At 28.0% G+C, this 23,161-nt stretch overlaps 2 protein-coding genes across 5 annotated transcripts; both read right to left on the bottom strand.

Annotated features, from left to right (window-relative positions):
- Positions 1 to 132: 132 nt before the first annotated feature.
- Positions 133 to 7,751, bottom strand: LOC111037841 (venom protease-like). Of its 4 annotated transcripts, none has more exons than XM_022320632.1 (8): positions 7,457 to 7,751; positions 3,857 to 3,933; positions 2,466 to 2,657; positions 2,170 to 2,317; positions 1,844 to 2,010; positions 1,440 to 1,553; positions 809 to 957; positions 133 to 729 (listed from the first exon to the last, which is right to left on the bottom strand). In XM_022320632.1, exons 2-8 carry the CDS (start codon positions 3,924 to 3,926, stop codon positions 568 to 570), a joined length of 1,002 nt encoding a protein of 333 aa, XP_022176324.1. In that variant the 5' UTR covers positions 3,927 to 3,933; positions 7,457 to 7,751; the 3' UTR covers positions 133 to 567. The 4 variants fall into 4 exon arrangements, with proteins under 4 accessions (XP_022176324.1, XP_022176323.1, XP_022176325.1 ...); XM_022320631.1 differs by lacking the exon at positions 7,457 to 7,751 and adding an exon at positions 5,138 to 5,492; XM_022320633.1 differs by lacking the exon at positions 7,457 to 7,751 and adding an exon at positions 4,941 to 5,079.
- Positions 7,752 to 7,939: 188 nt separating this feature from the next.
- Positions 7,940 to 22,952, bottom strand: LOC111037836 (transmembrane protease serine 9-like). The gene is made up of 16 exons (XM_022320626.1): positions 22,640 to 22,952; positions 21,169 to 21,245; positions 18,007 to 18,369; positions 17,704 to 17,848; positions 17,449 to 17,615; positions 17,127 to 17,246; positions 16,578 to 16,726; positions 16,353 to 16,514; positions 13,691 to 13,714; positions 10,742 to 10,820; positions 10,331 to 10,648; positions 10,045 to 10,192; positions 9,741 to 9,907; positions 9,376 to 9,489; positions 8,679 to 8,827; positions 7,940 to 8,609 (listed from the first exon to the last, which is right to left on the bottom strand). Exons 2-16 carry the CDS (start codon positions 21,236 to 21,238, stop codon positions 8,445 to 8,447), a joined length of 2,340 nt encoding a protein of 779 aa, XP_022176318.1. The 5' UTR covers positions 21,239 to 21,245; positions 22,640 to 22,952; the 3' UTR covers positions 7,940 to 8,444.
- Positions 22,953 to 23,161: the final 209 nt, after the last annotated feature.

Here is a 23,161-nt window from a genome sequence, read left to right as displayed (position 1 = left end):
AGAACAGAACGCAAGTATAATTATATGTAGACCACAAACAATGTTTAATGGGGCCGACCACATCTTCAATAATTTTATTTTTGAAATGACTTATCATTATTGTGCTTATAAGCAAAAAAGATTAACATGAAATAGTAATGCAAGGTATACGTATAATAAGTTCCAAAAAAAACACAATTTTACTATTAAACTCAACATGACGTGTTTTAAACTTCATCATCAATCACCTGGACGCAAGTTAAATTTAAATTATGATTGTGTTTTTCTTCATATATACGACAAATGAAGATATTAGTAACCGTAAAAAGATCCGCTCTTAGTGTTTTATTTTTATGGTATTTTACAGTATCATGTATATTTTATAACTCATACTTATTAAGACTTAAATTTCGGAAATGAAATTAGAATTGATTAATAAAAAGTATAAAAACGAATTAGGTACCTATCGTTAAACAAACAATTGGGACTTACATAAAATACAAGTATATAATTTCTATTAATTAACAAAACGAATAAATCATTTAATTTATTTCAAATGACCGTTAATATTAAAATAAAAAGATTGTATTAGTTGTTTATTCTATCCAAAATCCAATCCATGTAGGAAGCTACTCTTGTGTACACTCCAGGATGACCTGGATCTCCACATTCCGCAAAACCATAAGAAACAACGCCAATCAAATAAAATTGATTTCTCTTTGACCACATTAAAGGACCTCCGGAATCGCCCTGAAACAAATTTGAATAAAATATAATACTTAGTAAGTACTTTTGATAAAATTTAACAAAAATAAAATAAACTTAATACCCGACAAGAGTCTTTTCCACCTTCTGGATATCCAGCACATATCACCTTGTCATCGATTACGCTTTTATAATTTGAATATGCCTGTTTACATTGTGTTATATTCGATATAGGAATTTGAACTTCCATCAAAGACGTCGAAGTCTTCTCATCTAAATTATTGTACTACTTAGTTTTACAAGCATAACATATGTAACCATTAAATTCAATGCATATGAGTATAGCCACGACAGAATGTAATAAATGTATAATATCACGAACTTACTTACTAAACTTAACTATAAAATAACTTTTTTTTAACCATCTTTAATTATTATACATTTTTATAGATGACATTTTGGATGATTCAGATGATTTTTTGGAATGTGTGTCTTTAAAATAGTGCAATGTTCCCTGCATAATTTAATTTGTTTTAAAAATAAAAATTTACATGTACACTAATTAAAGACAAACATTTATGTTTTTTACTAAGTTGATGCACTATTTAAAATAAATAAAAGCTCAAGTAAACGATTTACTACTGATACGAACTGGCAACTGTGGTTTAATAAATATTAAATACCTACATATATTTGACTTTTCAGAAATAAATTATTCCTATGTTATCCTATGGATAATATAATATTTTTATTACTTGTTTGAGGCGAAGCATTGATGCTTCCCCAGCCGACAACAAATGGTATATTTTTTGATTTTTCAACATTGTCCATATCCAGTAATGCTGGTAAACAAATCGGTTGGATCAATTCTACAAAAATAAATTAATCGTTGATACATCATATAATAATCTATAAATACTACAAAGAAGATATATTTTAATTCGTGTTTATAAACTATTTAACTATGTAGTATTTTATTTGATGTATGTTATGTTAAGTAGGTATAATACAATTATTTTATAAAATATATGATAATTATAATTTAAAGATAAATTAAATCTTCAATAACATAATAGACCTTTGCCATGGTTACATCTAATGGCTGACAGGCAATGGTACATAATACAAAAATTATATCTGATGAAATCTCTAAACTCACCATTAAAGGTAACACTATTTTTCAATACCAGTATTGCAATGTTATTGATGATTTTTTTTGAATCGTATCCCTCGTGGTTTACAATACGTTTGATCGGAACATCTAATGGCAATGCCCCGTCATCGACCATGGGATCCAAATCCAACTCACCTAAGCGTGCCACGGTCCTATAATACATTAAACAATTAATTTTAAAAAGGTGCTCATTCATCAGTTCTTCACAAGTGGTAAATACATTTTATTTTCAAAATGTGATTTAAAATACATTTATGAACAGAAGTTAACAACTAAGAACTAATTTGGTTTATTATGATTTACCTACTTACAATACTTTTGACCCAGTGTTGGTCACGCATGTGGAGGCAGTTAAAACGTGTGTATTGGAAATTAATGTACCGCCACAATGCCACTCAATAGAATCATTTTTTTTTTGTGAATTTTTGTATCCTAGGGCTACCATCCATGGCCAAGCACCTGGGAACTCGTTATTATTCAATAAAAACAAAGATTGGGTCATTCAATCGTATAGGTACTAAATCATTTTAGATTATATTAAATTAGGTACCTAAGTATAGAATAAAAATAATTTAGCTGAAAGCTATTACTTATAACATATTCTTACCTAATTGAGATTCACTTCCTCCAAGTATTCTAAAGTTTGGGGCCATTCTTTTGCCACATGTGGTTTGCGCTGTAAATTTAGATGAAGTTACATTGCCTTTTTCTTTTATAATATTTTTATCCTTAGGTTTTGTTGATGCGAACTCTAAATTAGAAGCAATTAACTTTATTTGACCTTTTGGCACAGTTGAATCTGAAATTATGATAGCAAATAAGAATAATACTTAAAAATATCAATAACAACAATAATTTAAACTCACTCCTGGACTCTGTATGACTATTGATTATATATGTATCCAATGTTATATTATTATTAGCAAATTCTATGGATGTTAATTTTTGATCTAATGGTATTTAGTAAGTTCATATAAGTAAATTATAATACTATTGAAATTTTACTTAACCTTGGAGTATTTACAAATCAGTTATAGGTACTATAATGTACTTACACAGTCATTCTAAGTTTTAATCCTAATGAAAAAATAAACTTACAACACCAGCCCGTGCAGGTTTAGAAGATGTACAATCCCACCCCTTCACCCATTTAATATTTTTTTTTGAATTTACACTAAAGACAATCGTTATAGTGAACTGTATTCGATTCTAAGAAACTTTACAAGATGCAGTATTATAATATGTTTTTATTATTAGTTATTATATATAAAAACATAAACTCTATTAAAAAATTTAATGTTTATTTGAAATTTCTTGAATATTAAATTTCCGAAATTGTACATCAATAATCGTCCCTTATCATAATGGAGAGATCGGTTTTTTGATATGTTCGATTTAGTTATATTCAGATAGACTATGTAATACACTATACAGTAGGACTGTTAACCAAGAATCATGAAAAATGACACATGTTTCTTTTAAATATTATTATATTAATAACTATCATTAACGATAATAGGTATTATTTGCTATCAGCTATGATGGTTTTATGATTTGTTTTTTATTTAACAAGTTTCATGTTATTACAAATAATAACATCTAGAATGCGTATCTGATATAGCCATAAGGTACCTATCAAAACAAACATTTCACTATATTTAATGTTATATACTTATATGAATGACGAATCATTATAAATTATATTGATTCCTTATAAATTATATAGCAGGTAAACATATTGAAGTAAACTATATTCCTATTACAAAATATGTTGAAATGTTTGGCACATATAAATACTAAAATACAAAATAATAATATAAAACATTTTATTTAGGTTCTTGTATTATGTTAGAGATAATGAAGTAAACAATCGCTACTTAATGACTCGTTTCGTTAAAAATAGATGATTGTTAAAATATATTTTCAAATCATGAAATATATATTACAATTTTATATTTCTTGACGTTTTCAAGCACTACAATCGTCAATATTACTCACCATTATAGGGCAGTGACGTTATCATTCCGATCATGAGAGTCACGAAAATTAAATATTGTTCTTTCCTCATATTAAAACTGTAAATCAAAATTATTTCTATTATCAAGTATGAACATTATAACCCCCTTAATAAACTATGATTATATACATGACTAGCTGCATACAACTTGAATCCAAATTTTCTTTTAGGACGAATTGAGTCCTGATATTTTAGGTACCTATATCTATAGTATATAATATACTAATCGAGTCACTTAAAATTTCAAATGCGATGTTTAAATTGAATTTTTATATTTGTAGACATTTTTCGTGATTAACATAGGCATATATTCATACTCGTTATCAAAGTTACACAAATAATATGAACGATATCATGTTATACGAGTCATCTCATAAACGTATATTATGATTGATTTTTTTGTTTTACTCAAAAAAATCCTCGGACTAAGTTAGCATATCTTTCGTTTATACCTAAGACTCAATAAGTACATTATTTTTGCCTATTCACGTATATTGGGACTCAATTGGTATACAGTAATATAGATATAGTAGCCTCCCAAAAGAAAATTAAAATATCATCACAAAATAGATAGGTAGTAATTATCGTCGTTGTTCGATATTATCACTATACGCACAACCGGCCAATGTCATAATTGTAAAATAATAATTTTATCCAATTATAAGATATAGAGAACTACGATTTAGACTAAAGATAACGATAAGGCGAAGTGATGAAATATTCGATTGGATAGTGAGAACCTATCAAAAAACCATGATGATACCTATCTATTTTTTCAAGGATAATATTATTATGTTGAACAATTTACTATTTATAGATTACATCAATTTCATTACTTCCCATTTCCTGATATTTGTATACTATCAATATATTCGGTCTTAAAAATTCAAATAAATCTTAAATTGCTAATTTTCTATTTTTTAATAGATGATATTTATAAATGCAAAATAGACAAGGTTAATTTTGCATTTTATCTTCATGTGTTTTCTCTCAATTCTTATACTAAATAAACAATAGTCAATATCTACTAATAGTGTTATGTATTAAGTTATAACATTTAATTACCTTGGTATAGTATTTGTCTAAAAATATCTCTTATAATTATATACATGAATTATTATTCCACAGTATAGAACATTTTGCGAGGTATTTTTTTACGTTATTTATTCGAAGATACACGATGACTACTTTTTTTATTATTTTATTGAAACATATATATGAATATTTAAGTAGGATACAATAGAAATAAGAATATAAGATACCCGAGTAGATTTTTCTTCTCCGTGGACGATCTCGACGTTTGTATTTGTATACTTCTCGATGGGCATCAAGTCTGTTGTCAACAGAGTAGCCAGACAAGCCAAAATCAATGAATATTTTATAATGAATATAATGATTACAATTTACAAACTATCAACAACTGCTTCGAAGAACGCCGTCTGAAATGTTATTACGGACAAACAGCTTGTTATTGTAAACCGCTGTAGGCGAATTCGTGTACGTGAACACCTTGTAGGTACACTGCTATTTTGGAGGGGTGATACTATTTTTCTGGTTGTTAAACTCGAAATTTTGGTTGGACTACAGTTATGGATAATTAGAGAGGGGAGTAATAATTACATGATTAAATTATCGTGGCCATATCATCTTGTAAATATTATCTTCACAACGTTATCCACGTCGAAATTCTCAGATATATTATGTGAGTACTTGAATAATTTTATTTATATTTATATGTTGGTACTTCTACAGGTAACAAATTAATTAAAACAATATCTATAAATACATTAAAAAATTATGGAGTTAAATTTAATAGACATTTGGTTGTGAGTCCATCGCTATAATTAATAGTATATGCTGCCACGTTGGAACCAACATTAGCATATTATCTTAAACATGAAACATTTTATTTTGCAGTAGGTATACTCATCGGAAAGATCAATTATCTGTTTTTTATTTTTCATGAAAGTTTTTTTAACGAACACTCACAGTTTTAAAACCATCGTCACATAGGTAAATATCATAGAAGACCGGACTGCACTCTAACCTAAACATTTTTTTTTTTAATGTGATGTATTACCTATAACTTTCCAAATAAATGATATCTGTTAGCGAGTTCAACTCAATACTGTTTTAACTGTAGTAGAATTAAAGGCAATACCATAAAATACAATAGTATTAAGTATTATCAAATAACCTTGTGTTTAATTTTCAGCTCTATGAAATATAAATAAAATAAGGAAAAATTACACTTTAAACGATCAGTATTCATTTCCTTGTTTTGTTCTCCGTAATTTGTAATTCCGAAATGTATTATATTAAAATCATGAATAATATTATTATTATAAAATCTGTAGGATTATATAATTGTTGGAGTGACTTTATCGACAAAGCACCTACCTACGTCCAATCAATTATAATCAATTTGAGATGAATAATTAAATAGTTTCAAAATTAAATAGAGTATAATGTCTATGGAGTAATAAAATATTAAATTAAACTATATACTTATACTTAGGTCATTTCTAATACTAGTAGAGATGCTTATAAACTAATCAGTCATCATGGTAATTATTGGTATTGAAAATCATTAAATGTAGACACTAAACATGTTATATAGGGTAGGTTGTAGGTAGTTTTTTCGTGTATTATTTACTTTTCACCTCAATAGTTGGTACTATAATAGTAATTAAACCCAAAAAGTTAACAAGTAGGTAAGCCCAATCTGCTATGAAATAGGAGTCGAGTCACTCGATTTGAGAGCACATCAAAATTAAGTAGGTAGATTAAATTTGAATTCAATGATTAATAATTACATACCTAAAACAATTCATTGCATACAGTGTCATACACCATAAGACCATATTACTAAATATATTGTATGATGATACATTTATTTTGCAATTATTATATTAATTTGTTTTACTATTTTACATTTTTAATTTAGTATAAATAGACAATATCTTAAAATGTATTACTTACTAAATTTAAATATTTTGAAAATTCCATTGTGTAGGTTCCTATCTAGTATCTATTATAAAATAAAATATAATAGGTAAATAAAAATGTCAACTACTAACCTAACCTTTGGAATGATTACAAAATAACTAAAATTGTGAAAATATATATTTATAATTTGAGTTTCAGTAAAAACTACCTATGATGAACCTTGTATCAATTTTTCAAGCCTTAGCAATACATTTTGTACATTTTATGCATTTTTTTTTTACTATACAATATAATTTTTAAATGTTAATTATTTTGACGAATTTTGCCTAAATATGAACTAAACATGTGTCAATATGTATCATTAATTTTTTTGAACAGCAAAAATAACAATTTATGAGGAACTTAATTGTAATAAATTGTAAAGACTGAACTTAAAGGTTTTGATCAATAATTATAGAAAAATGAATAAAAATAAATGAAACACTTAAAATATCTATAAATAACTCAAAAAGAGGAAACACATTTTAAAAATTATACCATGTATAGAAAATGCTAATAAGTAATCATCTTATAAGAGAAAATTGTTCTTAGTATGAATATTAAATACCTACCTTAAACTTGACATTACAAACCTGATTTTAATTACTGTATTCGTCCTTCATTTGTTCATAATCCCATTATAAAGGTTTTTTTTTCAATTTCAGGTACAGGGTAGTGTTATAACGAAAAATAAAAATATATAAAAGGTTGTTTTTGTAAAATATATAAGTCATAACCTCGCTGCAATGATCTCTCCTGGTTATTGAATTACGATCGAAAGTGTTAAAATTATTAATAAGTTCACATAAAGAAAATCTCCAAGCTCTAAAAAATTTGTGAAAAAAAGTTGTAGCGCAATTCTGCTGTTACTGTCTTGCCGTGGTCGTGTTGTTGTGATTAAGATAATAATATTCACACATTCATATATAATATTGTAAAATCTAAAACCTGTTTTTTATGTGTGATGTTGGCCGCAGCATACTATGACGTAGTGAAACCTTTTATTCTTAAATATTATTATGTTATGGTAGGATGACCATATTATATATTAATAGGAAAAAAAACGGGACAAATAATTCGGTAAAAATATTGTTTTGTATATTTTGTTTCGACGAGCTTAAAAATCAATGTACATTATGGTACTTCATTTGTCATTAGTCATTATATATTACTAGGTTGACATTGTTTTTACCCATTTCAATCAACGAACAAACTCCTATTCTCAAGTTAATTTAATTTGAATAGTTAAATCCAAATTTAAAACTCATTTATGAACCAATGAAATCGTTCAAATCATTCAAATCATTCAAATTTCAAATACATAAATATTGAAAAACATTTTCATCTAAATCCAAATAAAAATTATTATTATACATATTATGTCATATAGCTATAAAATAAATTAAGTTAATATTAAAATATATAATTTATGTAGGTAAAATATCTGTCCACAAGGAAAATCTACGCGGTATAAACGTGTAGAGTCTATGCAGAGTAAACTGTAGATACATTTTAAAGGTTTCTTTAAAACAAGTTGATGGACTAACATTAAAATTGGTAGTTTCAATTTATAAAATTCAGTTAGGTACTGTTTATTTTCTCTAAGATCCAGTCCACGAATGAGGTAACTCTGGTGTATACTCCCGGTTGATTTGGTTCACCACACAATACAAATCCGTAAGAAACTATTCCCATTAAATAGTACTGACCGTCTTTTGGCCACATTAAAGGACCTCCAGCATCACCCTATGACCAATTGGAAATAAACAGACGAACATACCTATTTTATATGTACAAAGCAAAAAAGTCAAATACCCCACAAGAGTCTTTTCCGCCTTCCTGGTATCCAGCGCATAAAACGCGGTCGTCAATCACATTGTATCCACCAGAATACGCTTCTTTACATTTTGAGATGTCCGTTAATGGCATTTGAACTTCCATTAAAGCTGTATTGCGTGATTCACCTGAAAAAAACACGATAGTTTTATTTTATACACACCGATTTGGTGATTGCACTATAGATATGACAAGGCATTTGTTTAGTAAATTTTAAATATAAACATCACATACAATTTTTTTGTATGGTCTCCCTATTACCTACTCTTTTCAAATTTTTTCTTAATTTCAATTATTAGATTTAAGCCATGAAAATAATACTGATCAATTATGCAAATTATGTATGTTTATAAATATTAAAATATAAGTTACAATTCATAATAATATACTGCAATGATATAAATCTATATCAATACACCAATAAATTGTGATTTAATATATTTAAATGATATTTGAAGAATGTCCGAAAAAAAACATTCCATCAAAATGCAGTCGATATTATGGTCGAACGTTTTTTTATGATGTAAGAAAGTAAAAAGTATACACGATATATAAGATCATAATTCGAATAGTATTCCTACTAAATAGTAAAAATTTAAACTAAAAAAGGTACAGACTTAGTTAGTAATATTAAAGTTAGATTTTATGGTTTCTGGTAATTGTAATGTATTTTTACTGGAGAAAAACAGTTCTTGCGTGGAACCCCAGCCCACAACAAATGGCATAAGTTTCGTCATATCAGCATGTTTCATCTCCAATTGGATTGGCAAACATATTGGTTGGATGAAATCTGCACAAAAATTGCAATTAATGCACATTATGGTGGTAATAATATTATATTGAATAACGGAACTGTACACAATATTACATAAATATATCCGATGTATGTTATATGTACTATGTCCTCTATATAGTGCATTCGTATGCAGTTCTATTTATAAATAATAAGTAATCATTTTTGTCAAGATAACCAACATACAAATCACGTTAAAAATATATTTTAACATAATGATTCATAATGACAAGCAAAAAAAAACTTACCACTAAAGGAAACACTATTTTTTAATTTCAGTATTGCAATGTCATTGGTGTTTTCTCGAGGGTTGTACATCTCGTGTATTTTAATATCATCGATTGGAACATCTAACGGCGTCGCACCATCGTTGACATTGAGATCTAAATCCAAATCCCCCAAGCGCGCCACAGTTCTAAAATATTAATTTGAAAAAAAAATGTATACATTAAAAAAAAACTGTACACCAGTCACCTTTCATTTTATATTAATTTGATTAGTACGACATAACGATTAAGATAACGTATGTTAATGAATGCCGCAATTACTTACAACCTTACAGTCTTTCGATTAGCCACACATTGCGCTGCTGTCAGTACGTGTGTATTGGTAATCAAAGTACCACCACATAGCCAATATAATTCATGACTTCTTCCATTGACCTCTTGGTATCCCATAGCTACTATCCAAGGCCAAGTACCTATAAAATGTATGTGAGTAAGCTTTTCAGTAATTTTCTACTTCACGATGTGTTATCACACTAGGGCACAATAAGCGTAGTAAACATACTTAATAAACACAAATAAATTGCAGTTAATTATTTTAATGATGTTCAAACCTAAAACAGATTGACTCCCTCCGAAAATTCGATTGCTGATAGGATTGCTATGACCACATGTTCCTTGTGATGGCAATTTCGATGGTTTATGTGTCTTGATGTCGCTAGTAGTCTCTTCTATTGGTTTCGATTCATCCGAAAATGCATTTTCCAAAGGACAGCATACTTTTGTAATTCCAGCTTCGTGTCCACAAAAGGATTTCTTCAGGAAGGCCATGACAGAAGGAATGTGTCTCTGGCTTTCCAGCAACTCTCTTAACTTTTTGCAATGCTTAATATTCATACAAATGCCATTTTCATTGTGTGGTGTACTGCATTCTAGAGTTAAGGAAAATCAACAATCGCATCTGAGTATCTGACAACGAGTTTCAAGCTCGAATTACCTTAATACAATTTTTAAAAAAAACTTACCATTGCTGGGATTAGCAGTATTTGCTCCGAGTATGAATGTCATCATGAAAATAAAATACTGTTCTTTCCTCATGTTAACCTGTAAATGATAAACTATTGCGTTGTGAAGTGAACACCACAAGCCATATTATATTTTAATTGAACAACAAATTTGAATTTCTTAAAGTTTCTATTACATGTGACGTCAGGTTTCATTCTCAACCATCATTACTTTATAAGAGAATACATTTTAAAAAGTGGTCTAACTTCTCTGTGTAAGTGTCGAGTGCACCTCGTCAATGCTTAAAGATTGTGTTGAATTTGAACTTATAGAAAAATAATTTCATATTACGATTTTAAGCGTAAACTCAACTATAGTCAGCTTATATTTTTAAGTATATTTTATATCTGTACAGTATCAATGTGTTTTACTTTATTAATAATATTGTAAGTTAGACAGTAACTTGAAATAAATCTATACATTTTTTAAATGTCATTGAGTATGGTAAAATATAATAAGGATATTTCTCCAAGAAAATCACGGTATCCATTTTCCTTAAAATATCTATAAAAAATGGTGCATAATATATATTTTTAATTTAAAATGGCTATAAAAACATTTTATGTGTGATTTTGTATAACATTTTCAAGTTTCTCGACAAAGCCTAAACATTTTTTTCAACACTAAAAAACACATTTGAAAATATCAAATACCTACCTATAACAACTCAAAATTAGTTTTAATGTTTTGAAAATTTTATAGAATATACTTAGTAAATATTATAAGTACACGACAAGTAACAGTAGAAAGTTTCAAGCTTCTTCAGTTAAAACTTCGTCCACTCAGAAACTAAAATTAATCAAAATTTACTAGATAGGTATTAGGTACTCATTCAGTAGTAGGAAGTTAAAGTACATGTACACGTCATATTATCGTCATAAACACAATACAGATATATATTTATTATTTATGTACATTTTTTGTACGTCATATTTTGATAAATTCTATACAAATAAATTAAAACCGATAGACACAATTTTTAAAACCATTTACATTAACATATATATAAATACTCTAGTATATAAAAAACATGGCAATGTTCCAATCATTTTCACGTTCAATTATAATGATATCTCCTGTGGGAAACATTAAGAGAAAAACATCCTGAAAAAACCTTTCACGTTGTACAGTTAATTTATACAAATATACTGAGATGCCTCACAATATAATACCTATATACGCATGTATTATTTACGATTATATTGTAAACCAGTTTCATATGGTTCTACTAATAATATTATTCATCGTTTTTCAACAGTTTATCATATTGTAACTTTGAACATTTGATGGATCCTAAATATAATTATTACACTAAATACACACTATAAAATTTACTTAGACAAAATATACACACTCGGCACTTGTCGTTTCCGCACAAAATATGTTTATTATTTATTATTAAAGGCCATACAGCGGTCAGTTAGACAGCCACCATTCACCATCAGCACGAGCGAAATCAAATATAAAATTACTAACAGCTCCAATATACATTACAGTAAAGTACTATTTAAAATATACTTTTAAAGATTCTGTCCCTGGACACCCTCCTCCCTCATAACTAGTATTATACTAAATAATAAAAATACTTATATTCTCCATCATGTTTATCTTATTTGCTTATTGTACATCCTATTCTACAGATCGTAAATTTTCTATTTTAAATTTAAAATATATATATATATATAAATAATTTTTCGAAATTTGTTAACCATAGATACGAATCTTTTTATTGATAATATGGTAGTAAAAATCTCTTACGCAAATAATCAAACCTATTTAAGGAAAACGTATCCCTAATGAATAGAAATCTTTCCTGTATAACTAAAATCGTAATGAGGTTCTCCGACTACGATACAATATTATTGTATTAAAATACAAACTTTGATAAAAATTATAAATTCAAACAATACATTATTTCGTTGTAAGTGGGTTAGTGTATAATCAAGGGTGACCATATATATAGAAAAAAAAACTGGACAACATTTTATTTTAAACACATATTTAACAAATTTTGACAATTTAATTGTTATTTTTAATATATTTAAGCGTGTTTCCGTTTATTTTAAGTAAATACATTTTGATAGATTACATTATTAATTTTTATTGTTAAGAGTGTACCCATACAAAATATAGTACGAAGCATAGTAACGTGCTTTTTTTTTTTGTATAGTAACCTTTTTGAAGTTAAGGTATTTGGTTACTCAACATTAAGAGTAAAATAATAAATGTAAAGTCATTGTTAAATCTTAAAATTTTATAAATCAACATTTTCAAAGTTATTTAAATACAATTTTAGTTGCATATTTTAGTTATTTTAGGTGCATATGTTCAATAATTTTAGTGCAATAAATATCGAACCCTATTTATAACTATTAAATTAAATTTTATTAATATTGCACTGTAAAAATATTGGTTTGTATACTGCGTTTTGAGTATAGGTATTTTTTACACACGTATAATAATCAAAAAATACCCAACGGGATTACCACGAAGACCATTTTCTATGAACAGAACATAAAAAGCTTTAAGTTTTTCATGACAATCGTGTTTTGAACGGGGTATATGGTCATCGGTCACCCTTAGCCCTTGGGTATCCCTATTTTTCACACTACACCCAAAGCACAATTATTCTCGTTGATTAAGATTAGTATCAACCGTAAAATTAAATAATAACGACCTAACGCAGTTTATATTAAGTTTATATTTTGTATTTATTAGCGTAATATTAGATCCAAAATGTTCGCTTAGAAATACTCGACATTAAAATTAGATTATTATAACGATTTAGGCAACCAGTTCTTAATATAATATTCTATTATTCATCGGCTGTCGAGAAGACACTAGAACAAACCGGTATTTGTTCATCGCATAGTTAAAGGATTTAAATTAATTAAAAAACTATATTATACCTGAATCGATGGTTTTCTTCCGTCCTATGGGTATAACGTCTTTAATATATTTTAATCGGGCACCTAATAGGATGCGTTAGTATGGATAACTGTGTAACAAGACAATCCGAATCTTCGTTTATGGTTATATTAAAATCGCAAATGAGTATGTAGCAGAACAGGTATGCAAGAGACCGCCATGTGACGTCACAAATAGAGTCTGCAATGACGAGATCGCGTGTGGGAAGAGCGAGTTTAAGGAGGAGTTGCAGTTTTTATTTGAAAAGAAAAATCTTGGTTTTTTTTTAATAGGGGTGGTTGTAAAACAATTCATTATTACAATGCATTTTCCTTAATTTTCAATAGAATATTTTAAGAACTAAGAACATTACTTATTGGCTAGTAATTACTAATTATAATAACATAATATTATGAAATCAATAATCATTGAGACCTATTTTAGATTTTGAGCAAAGTAATGAATGTATTGACTTTACACCTTTACAGCTATAAGTTTTTTGTGTCTTGAAATACTTTTAAATTAACCACATATCAAATGTTTGAAATCAAAAAAAAAGTAACTGTGATGAAAAAAATATAAAGCAATTAATAAATTACGATTATAATAATAACTTACAATAATAATACTTATTTTGATGGTTGTATGGCAAAATTAAAATAACGAATTATGTTTGCAAACAATTTTGTAGATTTTTATCCCAAATTTTTTTTAGGAGCGCCTCATTAGATGACAGATTTAATGTATCAAAAGATATCTGAAAGAAAAAAAATATTTGGCTCTTTTAAATTAAATTTATAACAATAATTATTTCAATTCAAAGTAATAATACATTTACTAAACTTTAGAGGACCATAATTAATAAACTAGTGAACCGAAATTGATGGGTTGACTATCAAAATTTTCAAGAAAAACAGCTTTATCAGAATCCATTAAAAATATAGTGGTTACCATTTAAAAAAAATAAAGTTGATTTTGCTATTCGAACACCCGTGGGTTCAAAAGTTTTGAAATAATTATAAAAAAATTCCCTGTTAAAAATAAAAAAATAAATATTTGTTTGTTTTTTCTTAAATCCCATGTCATCGATCCATAGTCATGAAAAAGCCCAGCTTACATTGAAATAAGATATGCACCTGGTATATATAGGTATAAATAACTTAAATAAATCTTAGACGATCTAGCTTTATGGTAACCTTAGTTACCAAAGAATTTTTTTTATTATAATATTACAATTTTATCAAACTTTCCTATTTTACTTATCATTTTGTTTTTCCCAATTATTTTAAAAGAATAATTATAATAATATTAAAAAATACGAAGAATTTTCTATTTTTACCTCCCAAAAGTACCAACTAAATCTAATTTGCTACTAGAAAGTAGAAACTTTCATCAAAGTTAATGATGAGAGAATTTTGTCTTCTAGAAATAAAAACGTGTGATTGTTACAAGCAGACCTGTGAAATCTGAAACTTTTTACGTAGTTTTATCAATTATAATAATTTGATAATATATTGTGGGTTTTCAACCAAAATACAACAATGTATTGCAACGCAGTATAAATAATATTGGTTGAAATTTTATGGTTTTACTTACATACCTACCTCTGGGCTTTGACACCTCTGTAGGTATATGTCTGAATAAATCACTATACAGACTTCAAAGTTGAATAACTTTTTATCTTCTTTCCTAGTTTCCAAAAAATTCCAAAGATTTTCCAACAATGCTTTATGAATATTGTTGGTTAAGTTTTAAAAATGTTAGTTGGCACTACAGATTTTAAAGCTAAATAACTTTTAAAAAAGCTCCCAACAAATTTCAACGGGCACGAAAAATTTGTTTCTGAGAAAATCACAGGTGAGAAAATTCTAAAAACTGACGAGCAAATGTTAGCAAACACGATCATTAGCTTGAAGATTCTATATCACAATGTGTTGAGCAATGATTCGTGAATTTATCTCCGTCTCTAGAAAAAATGGTTTTGAAAAAACTTCGTGTGTACTTTTAATTTTAGCAAATTTATTTGCTAAATATCTATGCAGTTTTGAGTAATGGATGGAGTTGGGCCTAACTTAACGGACGTACAATTAAAATCAATTCTGTTGTCTTAAATTTGTGCCGACTATAAACAATCTATAAACAATTCAATATAATTTTTACTTTGTAGATTTGAATGAAAACTTTAGTTATTTGAGTATGGTTTTAAATACTATACAACGCAACTCTATTTTATGTGTTAGTATTTACCATTCAAATGCGCATGTTTATTTTCTACCGTATAATATTACTAAAGGTTGACAATTTTCACTAGATAAAGACATACTATTTACCCAAATAGTTACTCTAGATGTTACATAATGTAAAAGGTTCAAAGCTTACCAATGCTAAAATGTATAAAATTCTTATAAAATTAAAAGTTTTTTTATTTTCAGAATCATTCTTATACTAGTCTAAATAAAAAAATTCCAATAATTTGTATAAATAATTTATCATGTTTCATATGTACTGTCAAAAGTAAAACTAAATAATAAATTTAAAATACATTTCTGACTGGCTGACATTTCATGACATAATTACATAAATAAATCATTAAAACTGACTTCTTAACGCAGATAAATATGATTAATATTAAATAAGTTGTCAGTTTTGAGTTTAGGGAACTCAGTTTTCGTTTACTTTCTCAACAATCCAATCAATATATGAAGGTACCCTGGTGTACACGCCTGGGAATCCTGGTTGGCCACATATTGTTAACCCGTAAGACACTATACCCATCAAAAAGTATTGTTTTCCTTTTGGCATCATTAATGGACCTCCCGAATCACCCTGCAACCAATTAAACATTTCTGTATTGCTCAATTTTTATATTGAATTAAATTAACCAATTACCCGACATGAATCTTTTCCTCCCTCTGGATATCCAGCACATAACACTCTGTCATCAATTACAGCTTTTTGTTTTGAATATGCTTGTTTACATTCCGCAGTTCTCGTCATTGGAACTTGAACTTCCATCAAAGTAGTTGTGGGTGGATAGCCTAAATAAATAGAGTATTTATATTATACATTTTACTATATTTTAGTTTATTACAGAAATTTATTGGCATTTGGCGGTGACCATTACAACGATCTTGTAAATATCAAATCCTTTCTGTGAAATATATCTTATTCAATTCTAACAATTACTAACAATATCCAGATCACGATTAAATAAACGGTACCTACACGCCTAATTGCAAGTTCTAAAAGAAAAATCTTGAAAAATAATTTTTCATACTCCTATAGTTTTTCTTAGTATGAAAAAAGTCTAACGACAATGTTGGACAAAATAAGATATGCAAATATAAAAATATAACGTTTTCGATAAAATATTATATGAAGCTTTTTCTTCGACCTATTTTATGTAGATTTTAGGTATTTTTACTAATTTATACTTACTGGGAGGTGTACTGGGGTTAGGTTGAGTAGTACCCCAACCAGCAATAAAAGGCAAACTTCTCGACATATCCGCGTTTTTCATAGTTGGAGTGATTGGTAAACAAATGGGTTGTATAAATACTAAACAAAATACACAATATACTTAGTACATACCAACATTGACAGTATTATAGTTTCATTTTACAGACACGTTATAATTATTCATCTTAAATTGCGCATCTGGCCTTAGCAAATGAGTGTTAAGACTTCCATACAGTGAATAAAACGCATACTGCACTTCTGCAGATTCGGTAATGAACACAGAGATTGATTAAAAACTCACCGTTAAAAGCAACACTATTTTTTAACTTCACCAATGCTATGTCACTGGTAAGTTCTTGTGGGTGGTATCTCGCATGTATGACGATACGATCTACTGGAACATCTATCGGACTTGCACCGTCTTCGACCGTGGGATCCAAATCCAACTCACCTAATCGTACAGTAGTCCTGAGAAATCAAAATATTAGTACATGCTATTAACATGCCTATGGTTTATTACAATAAATTTATTCAGGGATTAAATTAATTTGCTTACAGTTTCACAGCGACATTGAATACGCAGTGTGCAGCTGTTAGCACGTGTGTATTTGATATCAATGTGCCACCGCAAAGCCACTGTACAGCGCGATTGTTTCGATTTGTTCCCTGATAGCCGAGGGCTGCCATCCAAGGCCAAGCTCCTAAATAATAATATAAGTTAATAGTTAGTATAAAGATTCAGTCGACCGGCGACAACTTATTGTTTTAACTCGACAATGGTATACTGAATACAATCAATTATACGAGTAGGTATAATAATGTTAACTTAACTAATTTTTAATTTATAACTATTTCGAACCTAATTCCGCTGGGGTCCCTCCAATAATTCGACTGCGGGTGACGTTGGTCATTCCGCACCTAGATTGAGATGGTAATTTTGCCGCACCGTTGTTCGTTGTCCCAATATTGTTCATTACGTTTGGTACTACCGGCGGCGTCGGCATTGTTGCCGGTGCTTTTGGTGCTACAGGAGCTGCCGGTGCAACATTATTTTCCAGAGGACAGCACACTTTTGTACTTTTGCCTTCAAATCCACAAAAAGATTTCTTAAGGAAGACTAAAACGGCCGGCACTTGTCTTTGAGTTTCTAATAGGGTTAGTAACTTTGGGCAACGCTTAATGTCGATACAAACACCATTTTCATAATTTGGAGTGTTGCATCCTGTTGATGAGAATAAAAACAAGTATTAGTATTATTATTGTAATGTTTAATTGTTCCCACTGTTGGGGATGACCTGTAAGCATATTAATCATACTATTTAGATACGCTGAATTAAAAATCGTTGTAAGAGTTGAGTTATATTAACAAATTGTAACGATTTGTTAACCATCAACAAACTATAGTTTGTACATTTAATAAAAACCATTTTAGTTCTACTAAAAATGTACTACTTATTCATTTTAATTATTTTTTTGGCATCGATGACGCTGCCTGAACTGCTTAAGCATTACATTGACACATGCATTTTAATTTAACGAATTATTTGCTGTAGCGAAACAGTTTAAAAATAGCAGATTTTCATACATTTGTTTCCAAAAGATTAGGAAGTAATAGAAAGGATGAAAGTTAAAGTGATATACTGATATATCCATATCGGTGATATGGGTTTTAGTTTCACGATTTTCCGTTGACAGGTTGAAATAGCAAACAGATTTTTTTCATGTTAGAAACTTAAAACACATCTTTCTCGGCACTGGTGCTATAGTTTATCAGTCTTTCTGATTCTGAGCGGAGTGATCGTTGTATTGATTTACAAAGGTGAGCGTGTGTTTTTTTTAATCTAAAACACTTCTTATAGCAGAGGAAAGTGGTTCAATGTCTTATAAGCGGTAGTTTCTGTTTGGATCTAGTTTATTAAGAATTTAGTGTTTACGCAACACCTGCTTTTGACAAATTAAAATTGTTTTTTTTTTTCAAAAATTTACTACTTGGGTACCGGTAGAGACTTGACATTTTCATCAAATATTTATAAAAACATTTTGAAGAGTTTAAAGTAATTTTAAAAATATCTTAGCTATTTTCGTTACATTTATTGACGCTTGAAATATTTTCAATGTGTATATTTTAATATTTTTTTAACGATAATCATATTATACTTATTAGTTATTAGTCTCAAACCATGAGAATTCAATAACAGGTTTCTGGTAAATTTTTTGTACAGCAATTAATAAATATTGAATATATATATATATATATATTATAAACTATATAGTCCAAATTTTTTTTCTAAGTTTTTAAAGTTATAATTTTTTTACGAAATTTGATTTTAATTTGAATGATTTTTATTATTTTGTTATTATATTAATTTTAGAAACTTGAAACGTCCCACTATTTAAATAGTATTTTCTATGCACGATACAATTTTTAAAATATTGTTAAGTCTAAACTCTAAATGTGAACTATGTTTAGAAATTTTAAACTATTTTTAGTTTAGTTGTAGGGTAGGTATATACGGTTCCTCATAAGTTGTTCTTATAACAGTTATTTAAAAAAAAACAAAAATAAATATTATATGATTTATTGTTTTGTAGACATTTGAATTTCGAATGTTGACCAAATTGAATATTTACAAAAAATGACGATTTTTCCTTTAACGAGTTAAGTAAATTTGTTGAGATTAAAAAAAATATACGGGACTTAAGACTTTTCACCATTACGATTATTGTTTAATTCTATACAGTATACACAATGAAACTTGCATAATATTTGGACTAATTTTAAGTTATAATATAATCTTTTTACACCGTTGTACGTCGGTATTGACTTAAAGCTAATAGTGTCTAACACCAATATTATATTATGATAATATATTATAATAATTACAAGGTACATAAATATCCATTAGTTTTGATAACATTCATATTAATTTTCGGTATTACTAAAAGTAATGTAATTAATAAATATATACATTTTGAAGTCTTAAGCAATAGACACACCATCTCCGTTTAGAATCGTTTTTTTTACATTCAATGATCTATATTTTTTAATTAAATTCAAATTTAATATACCTATAAATAATTAATAATGACTCATTACAGTGACCTATTCAGTGACTAGGTATATGCCCAAAACCTATCAAACCTAAACCGTACTGCAACAGAGTGATTTCTACTTTTTTGATTCTATCCTATTAATCCTATTTATGTATTATTTTTAATTTTTTAAACATTTAGAACTCGTAAAAAATAGAAATAAGTCTAGTAAAATCAACAAACTTACACTAGTAACTTATTAATTAATTGTAAGTCTGATAAAATATCCGCGGTTTATTAGTTAAATGGTTTTGACTTTGACTTTGAACCTAGTTTGGATTTATTTATTAATTATTATATTTGATTTAGAGTAAAATTATATGTACATCGAATTGGGATCTAATAGATTTTTCGCCGAATTTTAATTGACTTTTTTTAACAATACCTATATTATTGTTATACATAATAACTTTGCGAACTAATTTGACTAAGCTGGACAATGATTGGATATAGATAGCAAATGATAGTTGGTGTATTTTCGAACGTGATTCGCGCTGCTTCCTGATATCTCAATTTGAAATTTCCATCAAAATCAGTTGAATATATAATTATTTGAGTATATAAGCTACATTCAGCTCTCATATTTATTTAAAAATATAATTTCTTTCATTAAGGGCATAAGTACGATGATTTAATGCATGCATTTACTTCGTCTACCAATGTCAACAGAAGTTTGTATGTCCGCAGGACATTCCTTAGAAAGTACAACAAATTTCAAGTTTTTGAAAATATGATCCTTAAGTAAATTTAAAAGTTCCAAAAATCAAATTTTAATAACTTCATTGTTGAAGAATAAGGGGGTTAATATAATATTGGCGAATCACCACGTACATAGGTACGTATACAACACGAATATTGTATATTTTATTAAACTACATATCATTGTATAGAATTGATTTATTTTAGTATATTTTTTAAAGTGACTCACCATTACTGGACTGAGATGTTGCCATTCCAAGCATGCATGTTAAGATAATAAAACATTTTTCTTTTCTCATGTTTAAACTGAAAACGAAAAACAATTGTATTACTAATGTCAGCTGATAGTATTATAAACACGAATATAATATCTACCTAGTAATCAAACAAAGATTATTTAACTTTACAGGCATAATAATAAAGACTATCAAAAGCTACTTTAAAATTAAAATTATTTGTTTTTATTTTATAATAATTGGGTGGTCTTAACTCTTAGAATATAAAAGTCAGCACTTAGCACAGTAGCACACCGAGTGTAAGTAGGGATCTAGTAAAAGAATTATAAACATAAAAACACATTATAATTCAATAATAATAATTTATTCGTTTGGAGAAAACGATCAGAAACAACATTTTTAATAATAACTGATATACTTAAATTATATCTAATAGATTCATAAACAAAAATATATTAAAATGATCTATTATAAGTTATAATTTAGGAGACTTTCAATAAATGCACCAATCAATGTATATTATGCATGCGCATGCTACTAATTTAGTACAACTGACAAATTCGGTAAAATTGAGAAAATCGCTACATATACTTACTGAACCCGCCTTAATGGTAATATAACGAAATTACGAATACAGCAAAATATAATAAATTATGGACGATGTAAAAATATTTACAGGTAGAGTAAATAATATTGTTTGGCGTAAATAATAGGCAAATAATGTACACCAACGACCAACAGTGTTCATTGATGTTGAACAAAGACGTTACTTAGTCTTATCAATACAAATGCAAAACCTTCTTTAATTTTTATGTTGATGTTATAAGTGATAATTTTGAGTGTAAAAATACGTTTCGATAAACTTGCAACTGTATAGTATTAATTTATGATTTACCATAAATAAATAAACAGAAAAATATATTAAAAGTACAGCCGATTTTGATGATAAAAATTATTATTGACTATTATTGATTAACCTCATATGCTTTGATATTACAAACCAGTTTTATAGCTACAAATTTGTCCTTCAATCGTTATTTTCATGAAATATTTCCACTATTTATGTGCTAATAAGTTATTTGTGTTTAACAAAGTGATTATCATCTATCTTATAATATAGTTATACCATTTATACGAACAACAAACATGAATATAGAGTAAGATAATAATGCGAATTCGATTTACCAACTCTTGGATAATTTTTTTAAGGGGTGGGTATGTAAACTGTAAGTAATATAGCACTGCAGTATTACAATTATACCGACGTAGGTAGAATAAAATCAGTTTTCGATTTTTATAAATTTCGTTGGTTTGTTTGCGGTTTTATTAAACTATATTTATTTCAGATTGAGAATATTATTTCTTAAATGTTTGGCATAGAACTGCGTAATACAATAATGTCCAAGCGTTTTTTTTTAATGATTTATGTCGAGTATACTAATATTAAGCCATGTCAGTACTTACTGGTTCAATATTACTTGTATGCGATCGTTAGCTAGCAGTGTTATTCCTCGTGGGTGGAGACGGAAATTATTATACCTATTATGTATTGTTATTATTCGCTAATAGTTTTTACGTTGAACAATACTATCCAAAATACACATAAGCAACTAAAAATCGAAATACTGCGTGTTCATGAATCGATTCCTCGGCTTTCTGATAAATGTATGACTATTTACTGATTTATATACTTCTATTGATCACCGTAAAGTATTATACGTGTACCTACCGATATCGGTGCGGCAAACTGTGGGATACAACGATACGATTTCCGTATTACACAGTTTTATATATGCTGCAAATTATTATTATTATTATTAAACGACCGGCGGGTTTAACCGGTATGAAGAACACCGGTTGATATGTGACGTCGCAAATGTTGTGTATATAATTATTATACGGCCAATGGCAGATTCGCGTAGGTACTTATAACCAGCACCATGGGTTCGCCGATACTCCACAGATTTTGGAGGGGGTGAAGATATT

The sequence above is a fragment of the Myzus persicae genome, unplaced genomic scaffold (genome assembly GCF_001856785.1).
Source record: "Myzus persicae strain clone G006 unplaced genomic scaffold, MPER_G0061.0, whole genome shotgun sequence".
Lineage (NCBI taxonomy): Eukaryota > Metazoa > Arthropoda > Insecta > Hemiptera > Aphididae > Myzus > Myzus persicae.
Note: the sequence above shows the minus strand (reverse complement) of the source record. Positions and strands in the feature narration are given on the sequence as shown.